We start from the raw sequence: 22,060 nt of genomic DNA on the forward strand, positions 1-22,060 counted from the left end.
GATTTAACGTTTTGGAGGTCCATTTTTGTTTATCGAGCAGGGCCTTCAAAATTAACGGGATAGCCCTGCTAAACAGAGAAACATCTCTATAGTCACATTATACATTACAAGTAATAGTTCGTTTAACAAAATAAAATAGATCGACTAACACTAAAGGAGACTGATATACTCTTTGAATGATCATTCCTATATGCAAGCTGAACTTTCTTGTATTCATTATCGAGCTCATATCCACTTTGAATGATCATTCATATATGCAAGCTTATATATAAAATAATACGGAGTAGCTACATTTTGAGACTTTACCTTTAAAAAAAGAAGAAAACAAATGCACAAATACTATACAAATACTTATTTAGTATAATACCCACTTAACAAATAATTTAGTAAATGACAAAAAGAATTTCCAATATTCGGATTATTTGAATATTTTTACACAGATGTACGAATTCGAATTATTCCGTGATCTTTTTAGCTATATTTCCTTATCACTTCAAAATATATTGCTATCGAGATTTGAATAACTAGAGACTTCATGATATCAGGCTATGATGATTATAAATTACAAATAATATAGTACAATTTACTATTATGAAAATGCAAGGCAAAGCAACAAAATAGATCGAATAGACATTTGCATTGAACAAATCCTAGCCAATGCATCCTCCGAATTCATTGTTATCTCACATTACCTTCGCTTCCATTTTCTAATATAACACAATCTCATACATTATCACAAATCATTAACCTTTATCTTTCATTCCTTTGAAGCATACAATATGGCTGCTTCATCATTCCCTTTGAAAGATGAACTCGATATCGTTATACCCACGATTCGAAACCTCGATTTTCTTGAAATGTGGAGGCCATTTTTTCAACCATATCATCTAATCATTGTTCAAGATGGTGATCCATCTAAGACAATTAAGGTCCCTGATGGATTTGATTACGAGCTTTATAATCGTAACGATATTAATAAAATTCTAGGTCCGAAAGCTTCTTGTATTTCGTTCAAGGATTCCGCTTGCCGTTGCTTTGGTTACATGGTTTCCAAGAAGAAATATATCTTCACAATTGATGATGATTGCTTTGTAAGCTTTCTTTTCTTTTTGTCTTGATTTAAAAATCCAATTTCACTATTTCCTAAGGATATATACCCATATTCTTAAAGAAACCATCTTCTGATTATGCTATAAAAAGGTAAAGAAAATGAAAAATTAACATGCATTTCACTTTCATTGATTAGAAGATCCAAGATAATGCTCATTGTACATTTGTAAGGATACCCTGCATCCAGAGAAGCTTAAGTTTCTTGGAATTCTTTAAATGACAAAAAGTAATAAACTTTCTTATTGTTAAGATGTAAAATGTGATTTTCTAAATTAAAAGATGCATTTTCTTTGTATATCTATTGGGAACTCTCTACCTTTTAGTTACAAGTTTGAGTTCATATAAAAATCAATCTGTATTTGATAATGTTGATAGGTTGCCAAGGACCCAACAGGGAAGGACATAGACGCACTTCGACAGCACATCAATAACCTCCTTCACCCTGCGACACCTTATTTCTTCAACACACTCTATGACCCTTTCTCCGAAGGTGCAGATTTTGTCCGTGGCTACCCTTTTAGTCTCCGTGAGGGTGTTCCAACCGCCGTGTCTCATGGTCTTTGGCTTAATATCCCGGACTACGATGCACCAACACAACTAGTCAAGCCTCGAGAGAGAAACACAAGGTACATTGCTGAATCGAAATACCCATTATGTTCGAATGACACGTATTTATGGTGTACGATGTTGGTTTGGGATCTTGTTAGGTATGTTGATGCAGTCATGACGCTTCCAAAGGGCGTTTTGTTCCCGATGTGTGGAATGAACTTGGCGTTCGATCGAACACTCATTGGTCCAGCTATGTATTTCGGCCTCATGGGTGACGGTCAACCCATTGGACGCTACGACGACATGTGGGCTGGCTGGTGTGTCAAGGTGCTCCCATGTTTTTGCTACGGCTGATTATTTGATTATAATCATCTAAAACACACAATCAATTTCAAAACGGAAATCCAAACAACCCTAAATCCCTAAATGTGTGATTGTTGTGTAGGTGATATGTGACCACTTAGGGCTCGGGATCAAAACCGGATTGCCATATATTTGGCATAGTAAAGCGAGCAACCCGTTCGTGAACCTTAAAAAGGAATACAAAGGCATATTTTGGCAAGAAGAGATGATCCCATTTTTTCAAGATGCAATTCTTCCAAAAGAGTGCACCACAGTACAATCTTGTTACAAAGAATTGGCGAAACAAGTGAAAGATAAGCTCGGGAAAATTGACCCGTACTTTGTTAAGCTTGCTGACGCTATGGTTACATGGATCGATGCTTGGGACGAGCTCAACCCACCGGCTAAGGCAACTATTGCAAAGTAAAGAGACACAACTATACAAGGAACATATAACATCATCTTGGACAGGTGCATGTAATAAAAAAGATGGTTTATATTTATGTTTTTGTTTCTTTGACCAAGTTGTATCAATCAGGACCTGTGTGGTCGCGTCGAACTTCTGACATTAGTGTTTGTAATACTGTGAAGTTTTTGACTTTTGAGAAAAAACACGATGCACGGGTCCAATCGTTAAACGCTAAAACAAAATAGAAATATAACTAACAAAACTTCAAGATTTTTATGCTCCGATACAAAGGTTTTACTCGCCCATTAACGGAAGACTAGTCTTCTGTCTTTTTACGCTTTGCTTGAGGCTCTTCAGCTTCTTCATCATTGTTAAGATGCTCGTTGACTGCATCTGCACCCAATAACGAGACATGTTTGCTGGTTATTGTGCGACCTGCCCTAAGTTTTGGGCCCCAGTGTCTTTCAGGGTTTGGTAGAAACCGTGCAACTTTCTTGGCTTGAGCCTTGCTAAGTGATGCAACTGCTCGTGCGAAATTAGCCTGTTGGAGGGGCCCAAATGAAAAATCATACAAAAATTATAAAAAATGATAAATAAAGACAAATTACATAAAAGAATAAAATTCAACATAAGGTTAACAATACCTGAAGAACAGGTTCTTTGGCAAGGATCACACTTCCTGACTGATCAGAAGATTGCTCTTTCACCGGATGATTTTTAACCTTAATATTTAATAATTAAAAAATAATTAATTGGTGTCGAAATGCATTCTACTGCAATTAAGTTGGATAAAATAAAAAAGTACTTACCCAACAACGCATGATATCCCATATGACGTCCATAGGAGCATCAGATTTTAATCCCAACGGGTTTACGTGAGTCCCAGAGATACGATATCCAGCATTAATTACGGCAGACCTGAATATTACTGCAGACGGAGATGTACACTTAAGGGTCCCACATAGATTGTGCAAACTCAAAAAAAGAGGAACATCGGGCAATTCCTGAGACGATTAAGCAATTGTGTAAATAGAAATTAAAATATATCGATTCTAATATAGAGTACATAAATTAACATTGCCAAATTGCCATCAAGTTTGTCATAATTAATACAAACTTATTATTACCAAGGTTGTAAAGGTCGCAAGTCGGGGACGGGTCAGTTGGGACATTGGAGGGACGAGTCGGTCAAGTCCGGGATGAGTTGACCAACGTTAACGTTTAGTAACTGATAAATTAAGATATATATTACACATAAATATATCAAACATAAAACATAAATATTTTAAACGTGAATACATGGTAGTAAATCTAATTTTAAAAATGATTTTTCTGACATAACCCTTAGGGCTATGCTTAAGGGTTAATTTTAGCATTAAAAAGTTGTACATTTAGTTATGAGAAGTTTTTTCAAATGAGGGGAGGGTAATGAATAAAGTACAAATTGATGCTATATTTAGATAAATCCTTTTAAACAATTACTCCCTCCGTCCAAAATCTATTGTCCACTATTCCATTTTGAGATATCCCAATTAATTGTCCACATCCATAAATGGATACAAATAATGTGATAAAAATATTTTATGCCCCTACTTTATTCATGTAAAACAAAAGATATGTGAAAAGTAAGGGGGTAAGACTTTGAAAGTTAACAAAAAAGTACACGTGACATGTACTTTTTCTTTGACATTGTGTGTTGTTGTCTAGAGACAATAGGTTGGGACGGAGGGAGTACAAAACTATTGACCTAACTTTGACTTTGACCGACATTGACCAAATCAGACCCAACTCATCCGACTCGGCCCGATTTTGACCCGACTTTTTAGTGTTAACCGACTTTTAAGGCGTTTTTAGGCGAGTCGGGACAGACTAGTCCCCACACCAACGTGTCGGTCAACTCGGCCGACTTTTACACAGTGATTACTAGATAACTAACCCTAGCTATAACGAACTTAGTATTATTATATTAATTAATTAAGCTTCATATGATTCTAAATCCATTATCTACAAAAATAATACTACTCTTTCAAAATTTAGAACCAAGGTCACAACTCTACCTCTGAGATCGTTGTCAGAATAGCAGAAATCCGACCAAAGGCAGGATACCCATTTTTCGTAGCATACACATCGGCTAATATAGATGCCACCCAATCTTGATCATGAATCGGAGCGGACCAAATCGGTCCGCCCATATTATATTTCTTGCCACAATCACTGCACTCTTGTGGGACCAACGGGCCAAATCCAGGAAGATATCTTACACTCGCATTCTTCAAAAAAAAAAAAAAAAAAAAAAAATCATTATTAAAAAAGTAAATGTCAAAATTATATGTTAAACTCATCAGGTTGAAAATGCGGACCTTAGAAACGGTCCTACCGATTGGCTGAAGATGGAAGGAATCACAACCAACACATTGATATACATACGAAAGTTTAAGAGGAGTATTCTTCATTGCACTGGCTGACCTGCATTTATCTCATAACTCGGTAAAACTGCTAAAATAGTCAGAGAAATCGACAAGCTAATATTAGAAAGGATACTCACGTGTAAACACGAACGAATATGCGAACATAAAAGTCCATCTGAACAGATAACACAGGGACAATATAGCGCTTGTACCGATTTGCATGACTCTGTAGTTATAGAAAGTATCAACAACTTTTAGATACTTAACAACAAACTAGGGATGAGACTGGTACGGATACCGAACCGTACCATACCGATCTAAATGATATACTAATTATACACAATATATTATATTATATTTATATATTATTAAAAAAAAAAGAGTTTCGAAGAGTACCTCAATGCATGCAAGGACAATCCGCAAAGCCATTTCGTGACAATATTTTCCTCTCAAAGGATACGAACCATATCTAAATCATATTTTAGGATAAATGAGGACGTCGTATAAGATTTTGTTGAGGTAAATTTGTAAAGCAATAATTTTTCAAAAAAAGCAAAAGAAATATATATAGAATCTTACTTCGAATAGCAGACTTCACCGCTGCTTCCGCAAAGAACGGCCATATCAGTTGCTGTACACATCAGCAACCCACCATCAGCAATTGATTGAACCGCAGAGTCCAGAAAAACGGACGGTGAACCATACGGATCAAGATCAACCTGAAAGTAGTTATAATATGCTCTTAAGTCATTTATATATTGACAAACATATGTTTGCAGGTGCGGTTCAAAAGTGATAATAACATTATGTATTACTCCGAAAAAAAATAATCATACCACATCAAATTCTTTGGGATGAGTAAGCATATAGACTCGAGCATCAACAAGATTTGATTCCACCTTTTCACTCGCAACTGAACCATTAAATTTTATGTTTCTACGGCAAGCTTCAACAGATGCTGCACAAAACCCACATTAAATATCACAATACAACACAAAAAAAATATTAATTATTAATGGAGAAGGTATGTAGTAGTTATATGAAGCAGGCAGTGATTTGCATAGCTGTTTAAAAGTGTATGAAAACTGAGTATTGTGATTTGAGTTGCAATAATCAGTTTAAGAGAGATTATAATCCTGATTTTACTATTTTATGGTTTACAATAATCGTTTTGGAGAAGCAAGTAAGGAATTGTCCTTACCATCCCTATATTTGAGCAACGTGCTTATAAAATAACGTCCAAACGCCCAAAAAATGAAGACATAAGGTATGATATACCGAATAGGTTAAGACTTAAGACTCCTACTCCGCTACATCACTGTTTCATATTTTTTATGTGTTTTGTATATACAACATAAAAACACACACACAAATACCCTAAGATTGGAGTTCAAACGTTATTTAAAAACCAGAACCATATTCAGTAAATTAATATTTCACTTGCTTAATATTTACTTACCTGTCTCTTTTTATAGAATAGGGTAACTAATAATTATTATTAATCATCATTTTAGCTATCAATTTTGGAAGTTGTGACAGCTTAATTATTCAGATATAAAACGCAAAGATTTATCCAAATTTGGTTGGAGGGACTAGCAAGATTTGCAATGCTACTCCCAAAGCAATAACAATTAACATATTCTAGAAATGTATATTGTATAATACTCATTTGAACTAAAAATGCTTCCACTCAGATTTTATCGATGTGTGAATGTTGATATCAAGGTTGTAATAATCGATAGTCGAGGAGTACTCGGTCAGGAATTTTTTCGGCAGCTTAGCGAGTACTCGGCAACTCGGCGAGTACTCGGATGTTGACCAAGTTTGACTTGACCGACTTTTTTGAACAGAGTAATCCCGAGTTTTGGCCGATTTTCTGAGTAATCCCGAATTTTGGCCAAGATTGACAGAGTTTGACTGAGTAGTCCCCGAGTTGCAACAAACAAGTACTCACCGAGAAATTTCGAGTTATACAACACTAGTTGATATAAATAACAAATGGCATGACCCACCTTTATCATTGTCGAGTGCCACAACTTGTCCAATCCCTTCTATTTCTCGTGCATATCTAAGAGCTCTTAATCCACTAGCTGACAAAGCCTATTTAAGTCACCGAAATATTTAAGTTAGATGATTAAAAAAAAGATAAATAAGCTGATACAATTCTCGTCACTTACCAAAGCAGAGTTTATATACGAGCATAATTAAAAAAAGAAAAAAACATCAAAAAATATATGTAAAGATAAAAAAAATTTAGATGAAAACCTCAAGAACTCTTGGTGGTTTGAGTTCTCCTCGGGCTTTTCCCTCAAATAGTTTCTCCGATTCATCACCGTTGCTACATGGTTCACCGTCAGGTATCGTTTTGGACGGTTCACTTGCACCATTGGAGCTTCCATTAGTAAGCTTGACCGGTGCTTCTGATTCAGAAACATGTTTTTCTGATGCTTTTTTTGCTCTTTTAGACAAAAGTGCTTCGTGTTCTTCTTTTCGTTTTGAAATGAACGTCCTCAGTACAGCAATTGACATATCTCTGTTGTTAACCTGGTATTCGTAAAAAAATTTTCCGTTACAACTGTTTAGCCAACACATAATCTTTATATTTGCTATGACTCTTAAGATCCCTAAACAAGAACTTCACATAAACTTACAAAATTCACAAAAACTTGCAGAATTTAATTAACAACTCGACCACGTTGAGCTTTACAATAAATAACACAAACGAAAAATGTGAGCCTTAAGTTAGTGAACAATATTTGTAACGTACAATGCTAGTGACTGAGGAGAAAGAAAAAAGTTTCCATATTCACCATTTTTTTAACAGAAAAGAACCACACCCTTTTTGTCCACGACGGGACTCGAACTCACAACCTCAAGGTTGATGAGTTTCCTTGATACCGCCAGGCCAGAAGACCTTTGGCCTATATTCAGCATTTTGGAAACCACTAAAATTTGTATGTAGCACATATGTGCACATGTGAGAGTGTGCGTTAAATACGAAAGGGAGAAAACAGCTTGCTAAAGAATAAAGTAGCATAACCTAAGTATTTAGGTATTTAATATCATACCAAAATAATCCAGAATAAAGTATGTTATTGCAGAAATATCCAACGTATAAAAGAATAGTCATGATTTAGTGAAAAATTCTTCATATATTTCATGCAAATCGCGGCTTTTGGATTTGCATATAATTTAAGTGAAACGTAGTGAAACTCGAACTACTTGTCAAGCATTAGGCATATCCTTGATAACGAAAAACAAAAAAGCTGGTACACTCAAGTAAAGACCATCTATATCGGACAAATAGCCATATAGATAATGTTAACCTCAAATCATACTTATTACATGTAAAACTTGGTAAAAATATCATAAATAACTCCAAAAAAAAAAAAAAAAATGCAACTCTCATGAGGTGGACAAACTATAATATATGTATAGAACAAGTCCTTACTCATTCTCAAGATTTATATCTTCCTCAATTATAACTCATCAAGTAACATTTTTAACCAAATATAAGCATCCATTTGACTGCAGACTTAAAACATACTTGGACTAATTGTGATGTTTGGATGTATATTAAAGCATATTAATCACTTTCCAACATTTCGATTAAAGTGATTATGAGTCTTACTCTTCCAAGCTTGAAAAAGCAAGAAATTGTTAAAAATGCCAAAAGTACCTTACATATCTCCCTAACTTTTAACCAACCACTAATTCGACTATTCGAATATAATTTGACATTGAAAAGGCTGTATCTTTCAAAAGGACAATAAACAACAACAAATGTACCAAATTCAAATTCACCAAATCTTGTAACATCAAAATATATCATCATTATTCTTGAAATCAAACATATGAACTACCATTTATATAAATTTCAATAAACCCTTCTCAATTTTAGGTATAACAACAAAAGCATGAAACTTTAACCATAAAATAGACGAATTAAAAAAGAGATTGACCTGGGCTTTATTGTAAAAGACTTCATTTTTCTTGTGCATTAAAATCTCAGCTTCACCTTCTTTGATAATTGTGTAATCATTGAGATCAAACGGCGCCGTATTATTAGTCTGGAGCTTATCTTCTTCCCCTGTTTTTGTTTCCTCAACAACACTCCCCATTTATCTTATTTTTTTATTGTTTCTTGCTGCTTTAATTGATGACAACGGCGGCGGCGGCGGCGGCAGAAGGTGGTGGTTTAAACGAGGGCCGTTGATGATGATATATGTGATGTAATCGTTACAAAGGCGAAAGAAGAATTGGAAATATTCAAGTCGAACACTTTAATAAAGTGACACTGAAAAACCCTACTTTTACAAGTATAATGCATAAGTTTTCTAAGATGACTACTTTTACCCTTCGTGAAAAAAAAAAAAAAAATTTACTCACTCAATCCCTAAAAGTTTCTTTTTGCAACTTTAACTTTAAATATTTTTCATAATATTTTATGATAATTATATAATTATATAATTATATAAATAGATTGAGTTAGTTTTAAATGCGTGTTCATTTGATATAACTTTCATCAAGTATTATATAACACAAATAATGATACTTAAATTTAAAGTTGCAAAAGAAAACCTTAAAAGTTAATAATGAACACTTTTAATAAGACGGAGCAGTATATAACATATTCAAATATTTAATTTGAGTTACAAGTGATAAATAAATTCTAATAATAATTTGAATACATTCCACGGTCTACGTGAACCAACATACATTAAACTAATATAAACTAATATAAATTAACCATTATTTTGTAACACTAAGAACCGTATAAAAAAAGTACAGACAAACAATAAATACTGAAACTACCAACCCCGGGACATGATGTGATTTGACCTAAGAGAAACATTAAAAAACTTAAACGTCCGAAAAATTAAACAATTGATGGTGAGCACTTGTATTCTAAAGAAACCAAATCCGACCCTAAAACTACGAGACTTCAATCGCCCTCTAGAACGTCTTACCCACCAAACGCTTAGACACGAGAAAATGATAAACACCCTGTTCCGAAGACAACAAACTAACCATTGTGTCAAGTAGCTAAAACATGTAAGCTCGACGCATCATATACAAATGGTGTTTCAGACATATGGATCAAACTCAAGAGAAAAAAGCAACAAGCAGATGGAAGACCACCAAGGCACAAATAAATAGGAAAAAAACCCTAGAGACATAGTTATGCAAAAACACCATGTTGGGGCAGAGTGTTGGTTTATGCTTAACGGTAATATCAATCTTAACCAACGATAATAAGTGTTTTGATAATGACATACACACATAACCAAAAGTGATGATAGACATCTCGACATAAATATAAAAGTTCACTAATCCACACTTACTCTAGCAAATGACCAAACCAAATGGAGCTTAGAGTGAAAACATTAGGAAAATAATAAGAATAAAAAACTCAGGCAGTGCACGGTTTGGATCCACAGTCGACTGCGGGTCAGACCGTGGGGTGTTCTCTACCACGGTTTCTCAGAAACCAGCTACACGGTCGACACCACGGTCAGCCGTGGTTCGACCGCAGTTGTTCTTTCTAAAACTCTTGCTCATATAATGTTTGACCACTTCAGGGTATCTATAATTCATGAAACCTTTTTCAACATACTTAGAATAGTTGCCCCTTTCATATCAAAAATATTTTTGGTCACTAGAACGCTAATCTTGGTTAATCACACCTAATGACATATTAATGACATTTTAGCCTTGATTAAGGATAACACATAAGTGTTACAAAACAACTTGTGCTTCTAAAATGTATCTAGACATACTTAGGATGGTCATCAAGTCCTAACCAAGAGTTTCTCTTCCCTTGTATACGTGTTGGACATTAATGTATACTTATACATAAATCTTGCAATATGATATATTGTAAGTATACTTACATAGCCTTAGTGTATTGGTGTGTCATCACTATGTATTTGATTCTAGATAGATCACTAGTGAAATCTTGCTATAATTACATGAGTATTACTTCACTGTGTGCTACATGTCTACTTGCTTATACTCATTTAACATGTATGAATGATAATATGATCTTTGTCTTATTATATGTTATAAGTTAGAAAATCACAAATGTATGCTTAGCCTACTTCAATGCATTAGTGTAACTTGGTTGATAACAATTGAAGGTTCACAATCAAATGGTCTTGTATGCTTAAAATATTATTAACACACACATTGAAATATCACAAGAAACATGCTTAAGTCTAGCAATATGTCTAAGTGTGAGTTAGTCTTGATTAATATGATGTCTTGCTTATATTGAGCTTAATTGAACTTACATGTTTCACTTAGTAAGATATAACAAACACACCTAATTAATCTATGTGCGAGCTTAAAGATGAATTATAACATGCTTAGTGATTAATTAGAAGAATATTATTAATGACATGTTGACTAGCCAATAGCACTTAAGCATGTGTGTTGAATACAAACAAATGACTAACCAATAAACATGTGTGTTAAATACAAACAAATGACTATGATAAATATGAGATTACCTCAAATGATTATCAAGAAATGTATCCAAGAAATGTAGACTTGCCTTTTTGGGTATGGCAAGTCACTATCAAGGTAATACATCCAAGAGGAATCAAGCACCTAATGCATATAGTACTTGTATAGGATGTTGGGTATCTTTTGCATGCATTAAATGAAGCAAATAGGCCAAAAGAATCAGGTTTGAATATATTCAAACAACTATACAACTGATAGGTGAAAATGACCTGACAGTGTGCGGTCAACCCACGATCGATCATGGCCTGAGCCGTGGCAACGGCTAGTTTTTTTTGTCTCTCATTATAGATAGCAAGACTTGGAGAGATTCAAATGGGGACTCTCTTGCATGATTTAACTCTAAATACATCATAGAATCACAAGACCTTCATTCATATATGTTTGTGATTAACAAGTGAGATATTCTATAATCTCATAGATTGTAGAATTGACATAAACTTACTTTCAAATTACTATATTTGTGAGTTTACATAGTGATATATTATTCTTTTAATTGTCTTAGGAATATCATCACTAGAAGAGTGAATCTTATACTTTGTAATAGAAGCAAAAGGTAGCTTAGGGATCATCTTCCTTAAAGGGAACTATGAGGTTTATTAATTTCATTGGAAATTAATACTTGTACAAGGTGAAGACAAGTAGATCTAAGTTATAAGTAATCTTTTGAAGGGATATAAAGATTAGATGTGTTGTCTACAGGGGGTACAAGATCTTTGTCTCACGGCTTCAAGGAACTCTCCTATTCAAGATGATCATAGTGAAGATGAAGTTGAATCTTGCTTCCAAGAAGAAGGGGAGAACCCAATATTTTAATGCAATGAGGTACATGTAATCTATCCTACTAAATATGATGAATTGCTAGATGAGTACGAAATAATAAAATTTGTATATACTAGAAGTCGTGACAAAGTAAAATTATTAGAAAATGAATTACAAAAAGTCAATCAACTTAACAAAGTTTTAATTGATGAAAACAATGATCTAAAAAGGTCTTTAAAGGTCAAAAAAATTCTAAATCATCAAGAAAAAAATTGATTTGGAATCATGTCATGACTCTAGTACCTACAAAACAAGTACTCTAAGCTCAATGTCAATCATTAGGAAAATCGAAGACTTGGGAAAGTTAAATCAATCTAGAAATAATAATTCAATGAAAGGGATAAATCGAGGGTTGGGTAATTTAAGGATAAATGAGAATCAATGATCATAATGCACGTAATGATAATCTTGTCAAAACTTTTCTAAACTAATAAAAGATTTTCTTAAAAGGTATGATTAAACAAGAAGGAGATTGAATAGCATATCTAAAACTCAATGGTGCTTGAGTACACTAGTGAATGTGTCCCTTTAGATAATCAACCTTAAAAGTTGCACATTCTCAAAATGATCATAAAAGACACTTAGTGAATAAGCTTAGCATAGGAATGAATGCTAAACTTTAAAGGACGAGAAATCTTATTGCATGCTAAATGTAAGTCAAAGTGCCTTATATGTATAATATAGTATATGTACGTATGTGTATATATATATATATATATATATATATATATATATATATATATATATATATATATATATATATATATATATATATATATATAACGATCTGGTGATCGGATGAGGTACAAAGTGTGCAGTCCATGCGGACTGATTTAACCAGTACGATAATCTAATGATCGTCACCAATGACAAAGGACATAAAACAAACACATGTCCCCTAATGAAAACCTCTAACGACTCGGTCAACACAAATCGAGTCCAACAACAACATGATTACAAAAGTTACAAATGACAGCATACAACCTGCAAACACTCATCCAAACAACAAATCTAAAAAACCTCAACCTACACACCCCTCTGCAAAACGCACCCCCTCTACTTCGCAAACCAAACATAGAACTGTCCGCCGGGCAACCCAAGAACACCCGCCTCGAGACCGCAACCAGAAAACCGAAAGTAACCCTCGTTAGCCAGCACCTCCAAGTAGACCCAAAATGAACTACCTAGAAACCCGAGTCAGTTGAAACCCAACCTACGAACATTGAACAAACAACCGAGAGATACCCCAGCACCCCAATTTTTTGGCGCTTAACTACAGAAGCCGCTAAGGCAGCAACAACACAAGGTTGGTCCGCACCGAACCCAACGACGAGAAGATGGAACGAGCAGAGCCACGAAAAATAAACAAAGCAAAAGGAACGAGCAAACTGCGACAGCCCGCAACGGCAGCCCACTCCAGGCGAATTCTGGCCAACACGCCACCGGTACAAAAAAGACAAACCTGGCCAAGAGTACAACCACCACCAACACACCACCGCAGATAAAGAACAGTAGCAGAATCGAGGAAAAAAGAGAAGTAAAGAGATCCACAAACCATCCATCGGTCTCTCACAGCGAGACCCACCGGAGTTCGCCGGAGACACAAGATCTCACCGGAACCCGCTGCGGGAACTCACCAGACCAACAACAAAATAGAAAAGTAGTGACATTTAACACCCCACCAAATTACCATATGACGGCGCGTTAATGCAGGTCCCACAATTAACAGTTACGCCCTCTATATGAGACGTTTAAAGCAATCGCATTAAATTTTATTTAAAAAAAATTAACTTTCAAAAACATAAGTCAATAATACCAAAATAGAAACACTGTTGTGATCGTAACCACAAGCCAAGAGTATTTAAACAGTTATAAAAGTTTTAACTGCGAAAGTAAATAATGTTCTTTAAAATCAAATGCTGACTCCACGGCCAGTCATGCAGCAAACACAGCGGAAGCATACCTCTTAAGGACCTGAGAATAACAACACGTAAAAACAGGTCAACAAATAATATTGGTGAATCTACAGGTTTAAAGTAACGTAACAGTATCTGAAAAACAGTTATCAGAAAAATAGTTTAGTTTCTTTGACCACGAGATGTCTGCATAATCTGAGCACTTGAATACTAGCAATGAACCGAATATAGAAGCCATTATACCCGCCTTACCTCGTAAAATGTTATACACTTGTTCAAATGTACTTAATGTTCAAAGTAAATGCACCACAGTTTTTATAGCGGGTGAGGTTGTCAACCTAACGGATTCGTCCATCTAAATTGTGCTTACACCGATGGTATTAAAAGTATTCAAGCTAGAGGCTTTTTGAACAAACTCAATATGCATATATAGTACTCATGTCAATACAAAAGCATTTGAAAATGTAAATATAACAACGTGTATTCTCATCCCTGAAAACATGTAAAAAGCGGGACTGTAGACTCACCTTTGAATAAAGCTCGGATTGAAAAGTGAACAATTAACTTGTACGGTTTATAGCCGAGTAATGCAACCTAAGTATACGTATATAGGTTGGTTAATATATGTATCTTAAATAAGTATGGTTTCATAGTGTACGTTGTCTTATTGCTCGACTCAATGCGTTTCAAAGTAAAAGTCAACTATATAATGCAAGTCAAACAAAGTCAACCGAAGTCAAACCGAAAGTCAAAATTGGTCAATGTGGTCAACTAAAGTCAACATCAGTAGGTTCATGTCAAATATTGGTCAACATGTCAAACCTAAGTTAAACAATACGTTTTAGGTCATGAATGATCATTTTCACAATTTCAGTTTATCGTTATGCACAAAGTTCATGAACACGTAGCATACTTAGCACATTATCTCATGGTACAAAATTCAAGTAAATATGACAAACTACAGATCATAAATATACTTAAAATTGATTCCAAAAAGTCCGGCCAGGGACTCATATGACAATTAAAAGTCAGGAATTAGAAGGGATACATTTGGGGTTTGCCAAGTCAGTTTCTGACCGCGCACTGATTTCATTTTGGCTATAACAAGAGTTAGGAACATGCAATTGATACAATACCAGTGGCCATAGTTCAAAGACAAATCAAAGTAACACATATCAAAAATCTAGCAACTTTTGTTTAGCCAATTTGTACAGTTTATTCGTGCAAGTTGAACATTCAGTTTTTAGCTCAAATCAGAATTCACATAAAGTATGGCTCTATTGTGCCCAATGCATAAGGTTTCAGAGATTGACATAAACTAACAATAAGTCACATATAATGTTAAGTTTCATTTTCCAGAAGCATACATGCTCAATCAATAAACACAATCCACAGAGTACAAATCCGTGAGCAATTTACAGATTCGATTCTCATTTAATTAGTCACATTCGCACACGATTATCCGAAGATCTAGATACAATTAGCCTATGATATCCACATGAAAGATGAAGTAATTTTTGTCTAATTTTAAAATATACAAAGCTTTCATCACATAAATTAACACATTTTATCATACAAAGTTATTTTCATTCAAGTGCTGTATAAAACTACTTTTACACTAATTCAAGCATATCTCGGGCTATACATGAGCAAACGACATGATATCCTAGTCTAAATTGAGTTTTTTTAAATTATATTTCCAATGGTATAAGTCTCACATGCCAATTCGTTGTCTATCAATATCAGATTTCTGATCAAGCAACAAAAACACAACAATAATTCAAATTGACATAACTTAATCATACGGAAACGAAATCAAGCGAATCCAAAGCCTAAACTCAATAGTTTTTTGCAAGGAATCTGAATATAACATAATAATTAACATTTTAAAAACTTAATTTTTCTTATCAAGCAAAAACAAATTCGTTTTTAAACCCTAGCACATCAAACAATCAAAATAACGATAACGATTAACACGTACGCGTATAGACTTGAGCAATTCACAACATAACTATGAAACTCTCATTAAAATCAGATTTTAAGAATTAGGGTTTATGTAATTGTACCTTAGATCGCTAAATTAAATACACCAACGCGTAGAGGAGATCGAGAATTGCAAGTTTCGTGTTCAAGGTTTGCTCTAAAAATTGAAAATTGATGGTGGTAGTTGTAACATCCCGCCTTTTTCCATTTACTTTTCCGTTATACTAATTTAAACTCCGTTATATGTTTATAACATCTCCCGTTGATACGCGTTTTAAATTATCTCGTTTAGGTAATTCCCGCACCCGAACGAAAGTTGAGGGACTAAACTTGACAAGGGATCAAACCCTTGACTAGGTCAAAGGGTCAAACCCCTTTCACCCATTCATTACCATCTCCCTATCTCTCTCTCTTTCTCTCTAGCAAGAACACACCCAATTTCCTTTCTCATACATTCATCATCTAAATCCGGATTAGGGAGCTAGCAACCAAATAAATTACATATTCGTGATCCTCTCTTCATCCTCTTCATTTTGGTACCAACTTCATCTCATTTGGGTAACTTTCTAAAATCACTAGATTTTGTGTTCTTGATGTTTTTAACTTATAAAAGTGTTAATTAGTGTCTATGGCTCAAGTCTAACATGAATATATGATTTATATGCTCGATCTCGTTGTTTTAGTGTAACTAGCATGAACTTGAATTTTGGTGTGTTGTTCTTGAATTTTTGGATGATCATATGTTGTTAGATGTTGAAAGTTGATGTTTTAATTGTGTTACTAGCATCACTAGCTTCAATTTGATGTGTAGGTTGCCTTAGAAAACTTCATGAGCTTGATTATTGATTTTTGGTGGAATTGAGTTAGGGTTTGAAGAACTTGAAGTGATTATTTGATGCGTTGATTGCCATGAATTGTTGTTAGTAAGTTGTTAGTTGTATTGTATGCTCCATTACCTACAAAATGGCATGTCACATGTATGCATTGAATGCCCAAATCATTAAATGTGCATTGGTGAGTTTGAAGCATTAATGTGGGCATTGAATGATCACTTGGTTGGAAAACTCGGTTGTTACAAATGAGGTTTTTGATTGTTAAATTGTGTTTAGTTGCATTCTATGTCAAAAGAGCTTTCCAACGATATAAGGTGCGAGTCCTAAGTGTTTGTGGTTTGCGTTTTATGCTTATTTGAAGTTTGGATCAAGTTGGACAAGTGAAACAGACCAGGCACCAGCACCCGCCTATTGTCGCGGCGCGACAGAAGGGTGCCGCGGCGCGGCATAAGCCGTGCCCAGCTTCTGTCTCCGGTGTCCATTTTATGGAAAATGTTTGGCATACTACGGACCTCCGATTCACATGAAACTTGTTCTAACATGTTCATATATGATTAAAAACCTCAGAAAAATAGTTCGGAACCCGACCCGAACGTGTTGACTTTCGTTGACTTTGACCGACCAAAGTTTGACTTTTAATCAAACTTAACCAAATATTTGTGCAATCGTTCTAACATGTTTTTATACTTGTACCTTGCATGAAACATGACAATTTGATTCACATGCTATTATGATCGAGTCTTAACGAGCCATAGGACTAATTGAACATCTTTGACCTATCGTGTTTACCGTTATTGATACAAACCTATTGTTTAGGTCAAGACTAGCATTGTTCTTTGCACACGTTTACTTGTTGAAGTACTTTACTACTCGTGCACTCAAGGTGAGATCATAGTCCCACTTTTACTCTTTTTGAACTTACATTTGGGATGAGAAAACATAAACATTTCTTTTACTAAGTGAACACAAGTACAGGAAAACAAACATTCTACATACGAGTTTAGAACAAAATCCTCAATTCGATTATCATTAGTTACACTTGCCGGGTGTAAGCGAGAACTTATGTTGTATGGATCCATATGGGTTTGACAAACCCTCATTCAAACGGTTCGCTACCGTTTACGAATGAAATATATTTTCGAGAAACAGTGTATGTTCTAGCACTAAGTGATGGGGTTCAATGGAAGGAAATGTTAAGCATTGATAATTGGGTGCTCGTGAAACAAACTTTTGGAATGTATTACTATTATTTCATTGATGCAAATCTTGTGGTTCACTTGTACTTACTTACTTAAACCTATGATTTCACCAACGTTTTCGTTGACAGATTTCTATGTTTTTCTCAGGTCCTTGAACGATACATGATACATGCTTCCGCTCATTATTTTGATACTTGCATTGGATGTCGAGTATATATGCATACATGGAGCGTCTTTTGGATACTTTTAAATTGTGTCGCATAAGTTTCATTTGTACTTAAAACTATGTATCGTAACTTGTGGTGGAACTATTCTTGTAAACTTGAACAACCTTTACATTTGAAATGAATGCGACATATCTTTTGGTCAAACGTTGTTTTAAAGGCTTATGACCACGTAACGGGACCTAAGTAGACGGCGCCGTCAATGACGATTTGGTCGGGTCGCTACAGATGGTATCAGAGCGTTGGTTGTAGGGATTTAGAGTTCATTAGTGTCAACCCCGAGTCATAGGGTACATTGATGAGTCTAGACTACAACCGGCATATAGACTTGAAGTAGGAATTACTTGACTACTTGTGCATTTATACTCGAACGTTTCTACTCATATCTACTCTTAGTTCATCTTAATCTCACGTTGTTTAATTTGATTGACACGCCACCTTGACTTTATAGAATAATGTCGAATGCACATATGAATCAGGGTAATATAATTTCCGGGATTATATTACGGTGACTCATATGAACATTCCGACATTATGGCATAAAGAATTTAAGGCGAGTCGAGGAAAAACTTCTCTTTATCTTTATTCTATATCACGGTTAGTATTATTGAGAATACTAATCAATGATATTCTTGTGTCTTGAAGGAACAATGGCTCCTCGTCGTGTACGCCGCAATGAAACTCCCGAACAAGCTCTCGAACGGATGATAGCTACCGCCGTAGATGCGGCCATGGCCGGTCACTCATCCAACAACAATAATAATAACAACCACAACAACAACAACAACAACAACAACAACAATGGAGCCGGAAACTCAAACGAGGGATGCTCCTATAAAGCTTTCATGGGGTGCAAACCTCACACTTTTGATGGAACCGGGGGACCGGTCGTGCTCACCAGATGGTTTGAGCAAACGGAAGCCGTCTTTAGCATAAGCGGTTGTCGGGACCAAGACAAGGTCAAATACTCCACTCACACTTTCTCCGGAATTGCTCTAACATGGTGGAACACCTATGTTCAATCGGTGGGTACCGATGAAGCTCATGCCCTCTCTTGGGCCGATCTAAAGGAAAAGATGATTGTTGAATATTTTCCGCGCGAAGAAACCCGAAAGCTTGAGGAAGAACTAAGAGCTTTGAAAGCGGTCGGAAACGATCTTAAAGCTTATAATCAACGCTTCGCCGAACTATCCTTGATGTGTCCTAATCTTGTTAACCCCGAATCTCAAAGGATTGAGCTCTACATGCTCGGTCTCCCAAAAAGCATCAAACAAGGGGTGATGTCATCCAAACCCACTACTCATCAAGCCGCTATGAACATGGCTCGCCAACTAATTGAAACGGTTGACGAAATCGTAGTTCCGGCACCTAAGGCCGAGGATAAATCGGGCGGCAACAAAAGAAAGTGGGAACCCTCCCAATCAAGCAACAACAACTTTGCTAAGAAGCCTTACACCTCCGACGGCAAGAAAGGTTATGCCGGGAACCTACCTCTTTGCAACAAATGCAACAAACATCACTTTGGCGAATGTAGTAAGTTAATTTGCCACCGGTGCCAAGGAGTTGGTCATAAGGCCAACGATTGTAAAAGTGCCACTCCCGTCGCTCGAAAGTGGCCCAATGCACCAAAGACGGGCACTTGTTATGAATGTGGCCAAACGGGCCATTATAGAAATGCATGCCCGAAGAGGAAAGATAACCCCAATACGCGCGGCCGAGCTTTCAACATAAACACCGAGGAAGCCCGGGATGACACTGAACTAGTCACGGGTATGTTTCTTCTCAACAATTCTTATGTCTCTTGCTTATTCGATTCAGGTGCCGATAAATGCTTCGTATCCAAGACTTTGACTCATTCTTTTAGCACTCCACCTCTTCCATTAGATACCACTTATACCATTGAAGTGGCTAACGGGAAACTATTAAGTGCCGACACATATTATCGGGGGTGTACGATAAACATTTTGGGTAAGGAATTTGAAATTGATTTGATACCCATGGAACTAGGAAGCTTTGATGTAATAATCGGTATGAATTGGTTAGTCAAAACGAAATCTCACATTCTTTGCGATCTTAACGCAATCCGAATTCCTATCGAGGATGGTGAACCTTTGATCGTCTATGGCGATAAGAGTTGCACCGGACTCAACCTCGTTTCGTGTGTTAAAGTTAGAAAACTACTCCGTAAGGGTTGTTTTGCGATCCTTGCTCACGTTAAGAAAGTCGAGTCCGATGAGAAGCACATCGATGATGTGCCAATTGTTAGTGACTATTCCGATGTATTTCCCGACGAATTGCCGGGTCTTCCGCCTCATCGACCGGTTGAATTCCAAATCGATCTTATTCCGGGAGCCGCACCCGTAGCACGTGCACCATATAGACTCGCTCCATCTAAAATGCAAGAATTGCAAAGTCAAATCCAAGAACTACTTGACCGTGGTTTTATCCAACCTAGCCATTCACCTTGGGGCGCTCCGATTTTGTTTGTTAAAAAGAAAGACGGATCCCTACGAATGTGCATTGATTATCGTGAACTAAATAAATTGACGGTTAAGAACCGATATCCTCTTCCTCGCATCGATGACCTCTTTGATCAACTACAAGGGTCTTGTGTATATTCGAAAATCGATCTCCGCTCGGGTTATCATCAATTAAGGGTTAAGGGGGAAGATGTCTCCAAAACCGCTTTCCGAACTCGTTATGGTAGTTATGAATTTCTTGTAATGCCATTTGGTCTCACTAACGCACCGGCGGTGTTCATGGATCTTATGAACCGCGTGTGCAAACCGTATCTTGACAAATTCGTTATCATGTTCATCGATGATATTTTAGTCTATTCAAAAAGCGAAGAAGAACACGAGGGACACCTCCGACTTGTGCTTGAACTTTTAAGACAAGAACAACTCTATGCCAAATTCTCCAAGTGTGAATTTTGGTTAAAGGAAGTTCAATTTCTTGGTCATGTTGTAAGTGACCAAGGTATTAAAGTCGATCCAACGAAAATCGAAGCCATTAGCAAATGGGAGACTCCTACTACTCCTACTCACATTCGTCAATTTTTGGGTCTCGCCGGGTACTATCGTAGATTCATCGAAAATTTCTCTTTGGTTGCACGTCCTCTAACCGCATTGACTCACAAGGGAAAGAAATTCATTTGGGCGACCGAACATGAATCCGCATTCCAAATCTTGAAAACGAAGCTAACCACCGCTCCTATCTTGTCACTTCCCGAAGGCAATGATGACTTTGTTGTATATTGCGATGCCTCAAAACATGGTTTTGGGTGTGTATTGATGCAACGAACGAAAGTCATTGCTTATGCTTCTCGACAACTCAAAATTCATGAACGAAACTATACGACACATGATCTCGAACTCGGAGCCGTTGTCTTTGCACTTAAAATGTGGAGACACTATCTTTATGGAACCAAGAGTACTATCTTTACCGACCACAAAAGTCTCCAACACATTTTCGATCAAAAGCAACTAAACATGAGACAACGAAGGTGGATTGAAACCTTAAACGATTACAATTGCGAGCTTCGTTACCATCCCGGGAAGGCAAACGTAGTAGCCGATGCCTTAAGTCGAAAAGAAAGGGTGGTGCCTCTTCGTGTCCGAGCCTTAAACATCACCATCCACACAAACCTTAATAGCCAAATTCGGGTAGCCCAAGATGAGGCTCTCAAGGATGAAAACATCTCTCTCGAACACTTGAACGTCCTCACCTCTCGATTCGAA

At 36.1% G+C, this 22,060-nt stretch overlaps 2 protein-coding genes across 3 annotated transcripts; one reads left to right on the forward strand and one right to left on the reverse strand.

The window, feature by feature from the left end:
- Positions 1-779: 779 nt before the first annotated feature.
- Positions 780-9,974, forward strand: LOC139867642 (UDP-arabinopyranose mutase 1-like). 2 transcript variants are annotated; one of them, XM_071856007.1, is made up of 5 exons: positions 780-1,091; positions 1,486-1,736; positions 1,818-1,986; positions 2,105-2,404; positions 9,930-9,974. In XM_071856007.1, exons 1-5 carry the CDS (start codon positions 780-782, stop codon positions 9,972-9,974), a joined length of 1,077 nt encoding a protein of 358 aa, XP_071712108.1. The 2 variants fall into 2 exon arrangements, with proteins under 2 accessions (XP_071712108.1, XP_071712107.1); XM_071856006.1 differs by lacking the exon at positions 9,930-9,974 and having other exon boundaries at positions 2,105-2,520.
- LOC139867641 (tRNA (guanine(26)-N(2))-dimethyltransferase 1-like) lies at positions 2,480-9,086 on the reverse strand. Its single transcript, XM_071856005.1, has 12 exons — positions 8,781-9,086; positions 7,084-7,362; positions 6,831-6,918; positions 5,655-5,776; positions 5,398-5,537; positions 5,215-5,287; positions 4,956-5,044; positions 4,771-4,876; positions 4,468-4,680; positions 3,220-3,414; positions 3,055-3,132; positions 2,480-2,951 (listed from the first exon to the last, which is right to left on the reverse strand). Exons 1-12 carry the CDS (start codon positions 8,937-8,939, stop codon positions 2,727-2,729), a joined length of 1,767 nt encoding a protein of 588 aa, XP_071712106.1. The 5' UTR covers positions 8,940-9,086; the 3' UTR covers positions 2,480-2,726.
- Positions 9,975-22,060: the final 12,086 nt, after the last annotated feature.

Source organism: Rutidosis leptorrhynchoides, chromosome 9, assembly GCF_046630445.1.
Source record: "Rutidosis leptorrhynchoides isolate AG116_Rl617_1_P2 chromosome 9, CSIRO_AGI_Rlap_v1, whole genome shotgun sequence".
Taxonomy (NCBI): Eukaryota; Viridiplantae; Streptophyta; class Magnoliopsida; order Asterales; family Asteraceae; genus Rutidosis; species Rutidosis leptorrhynchoides.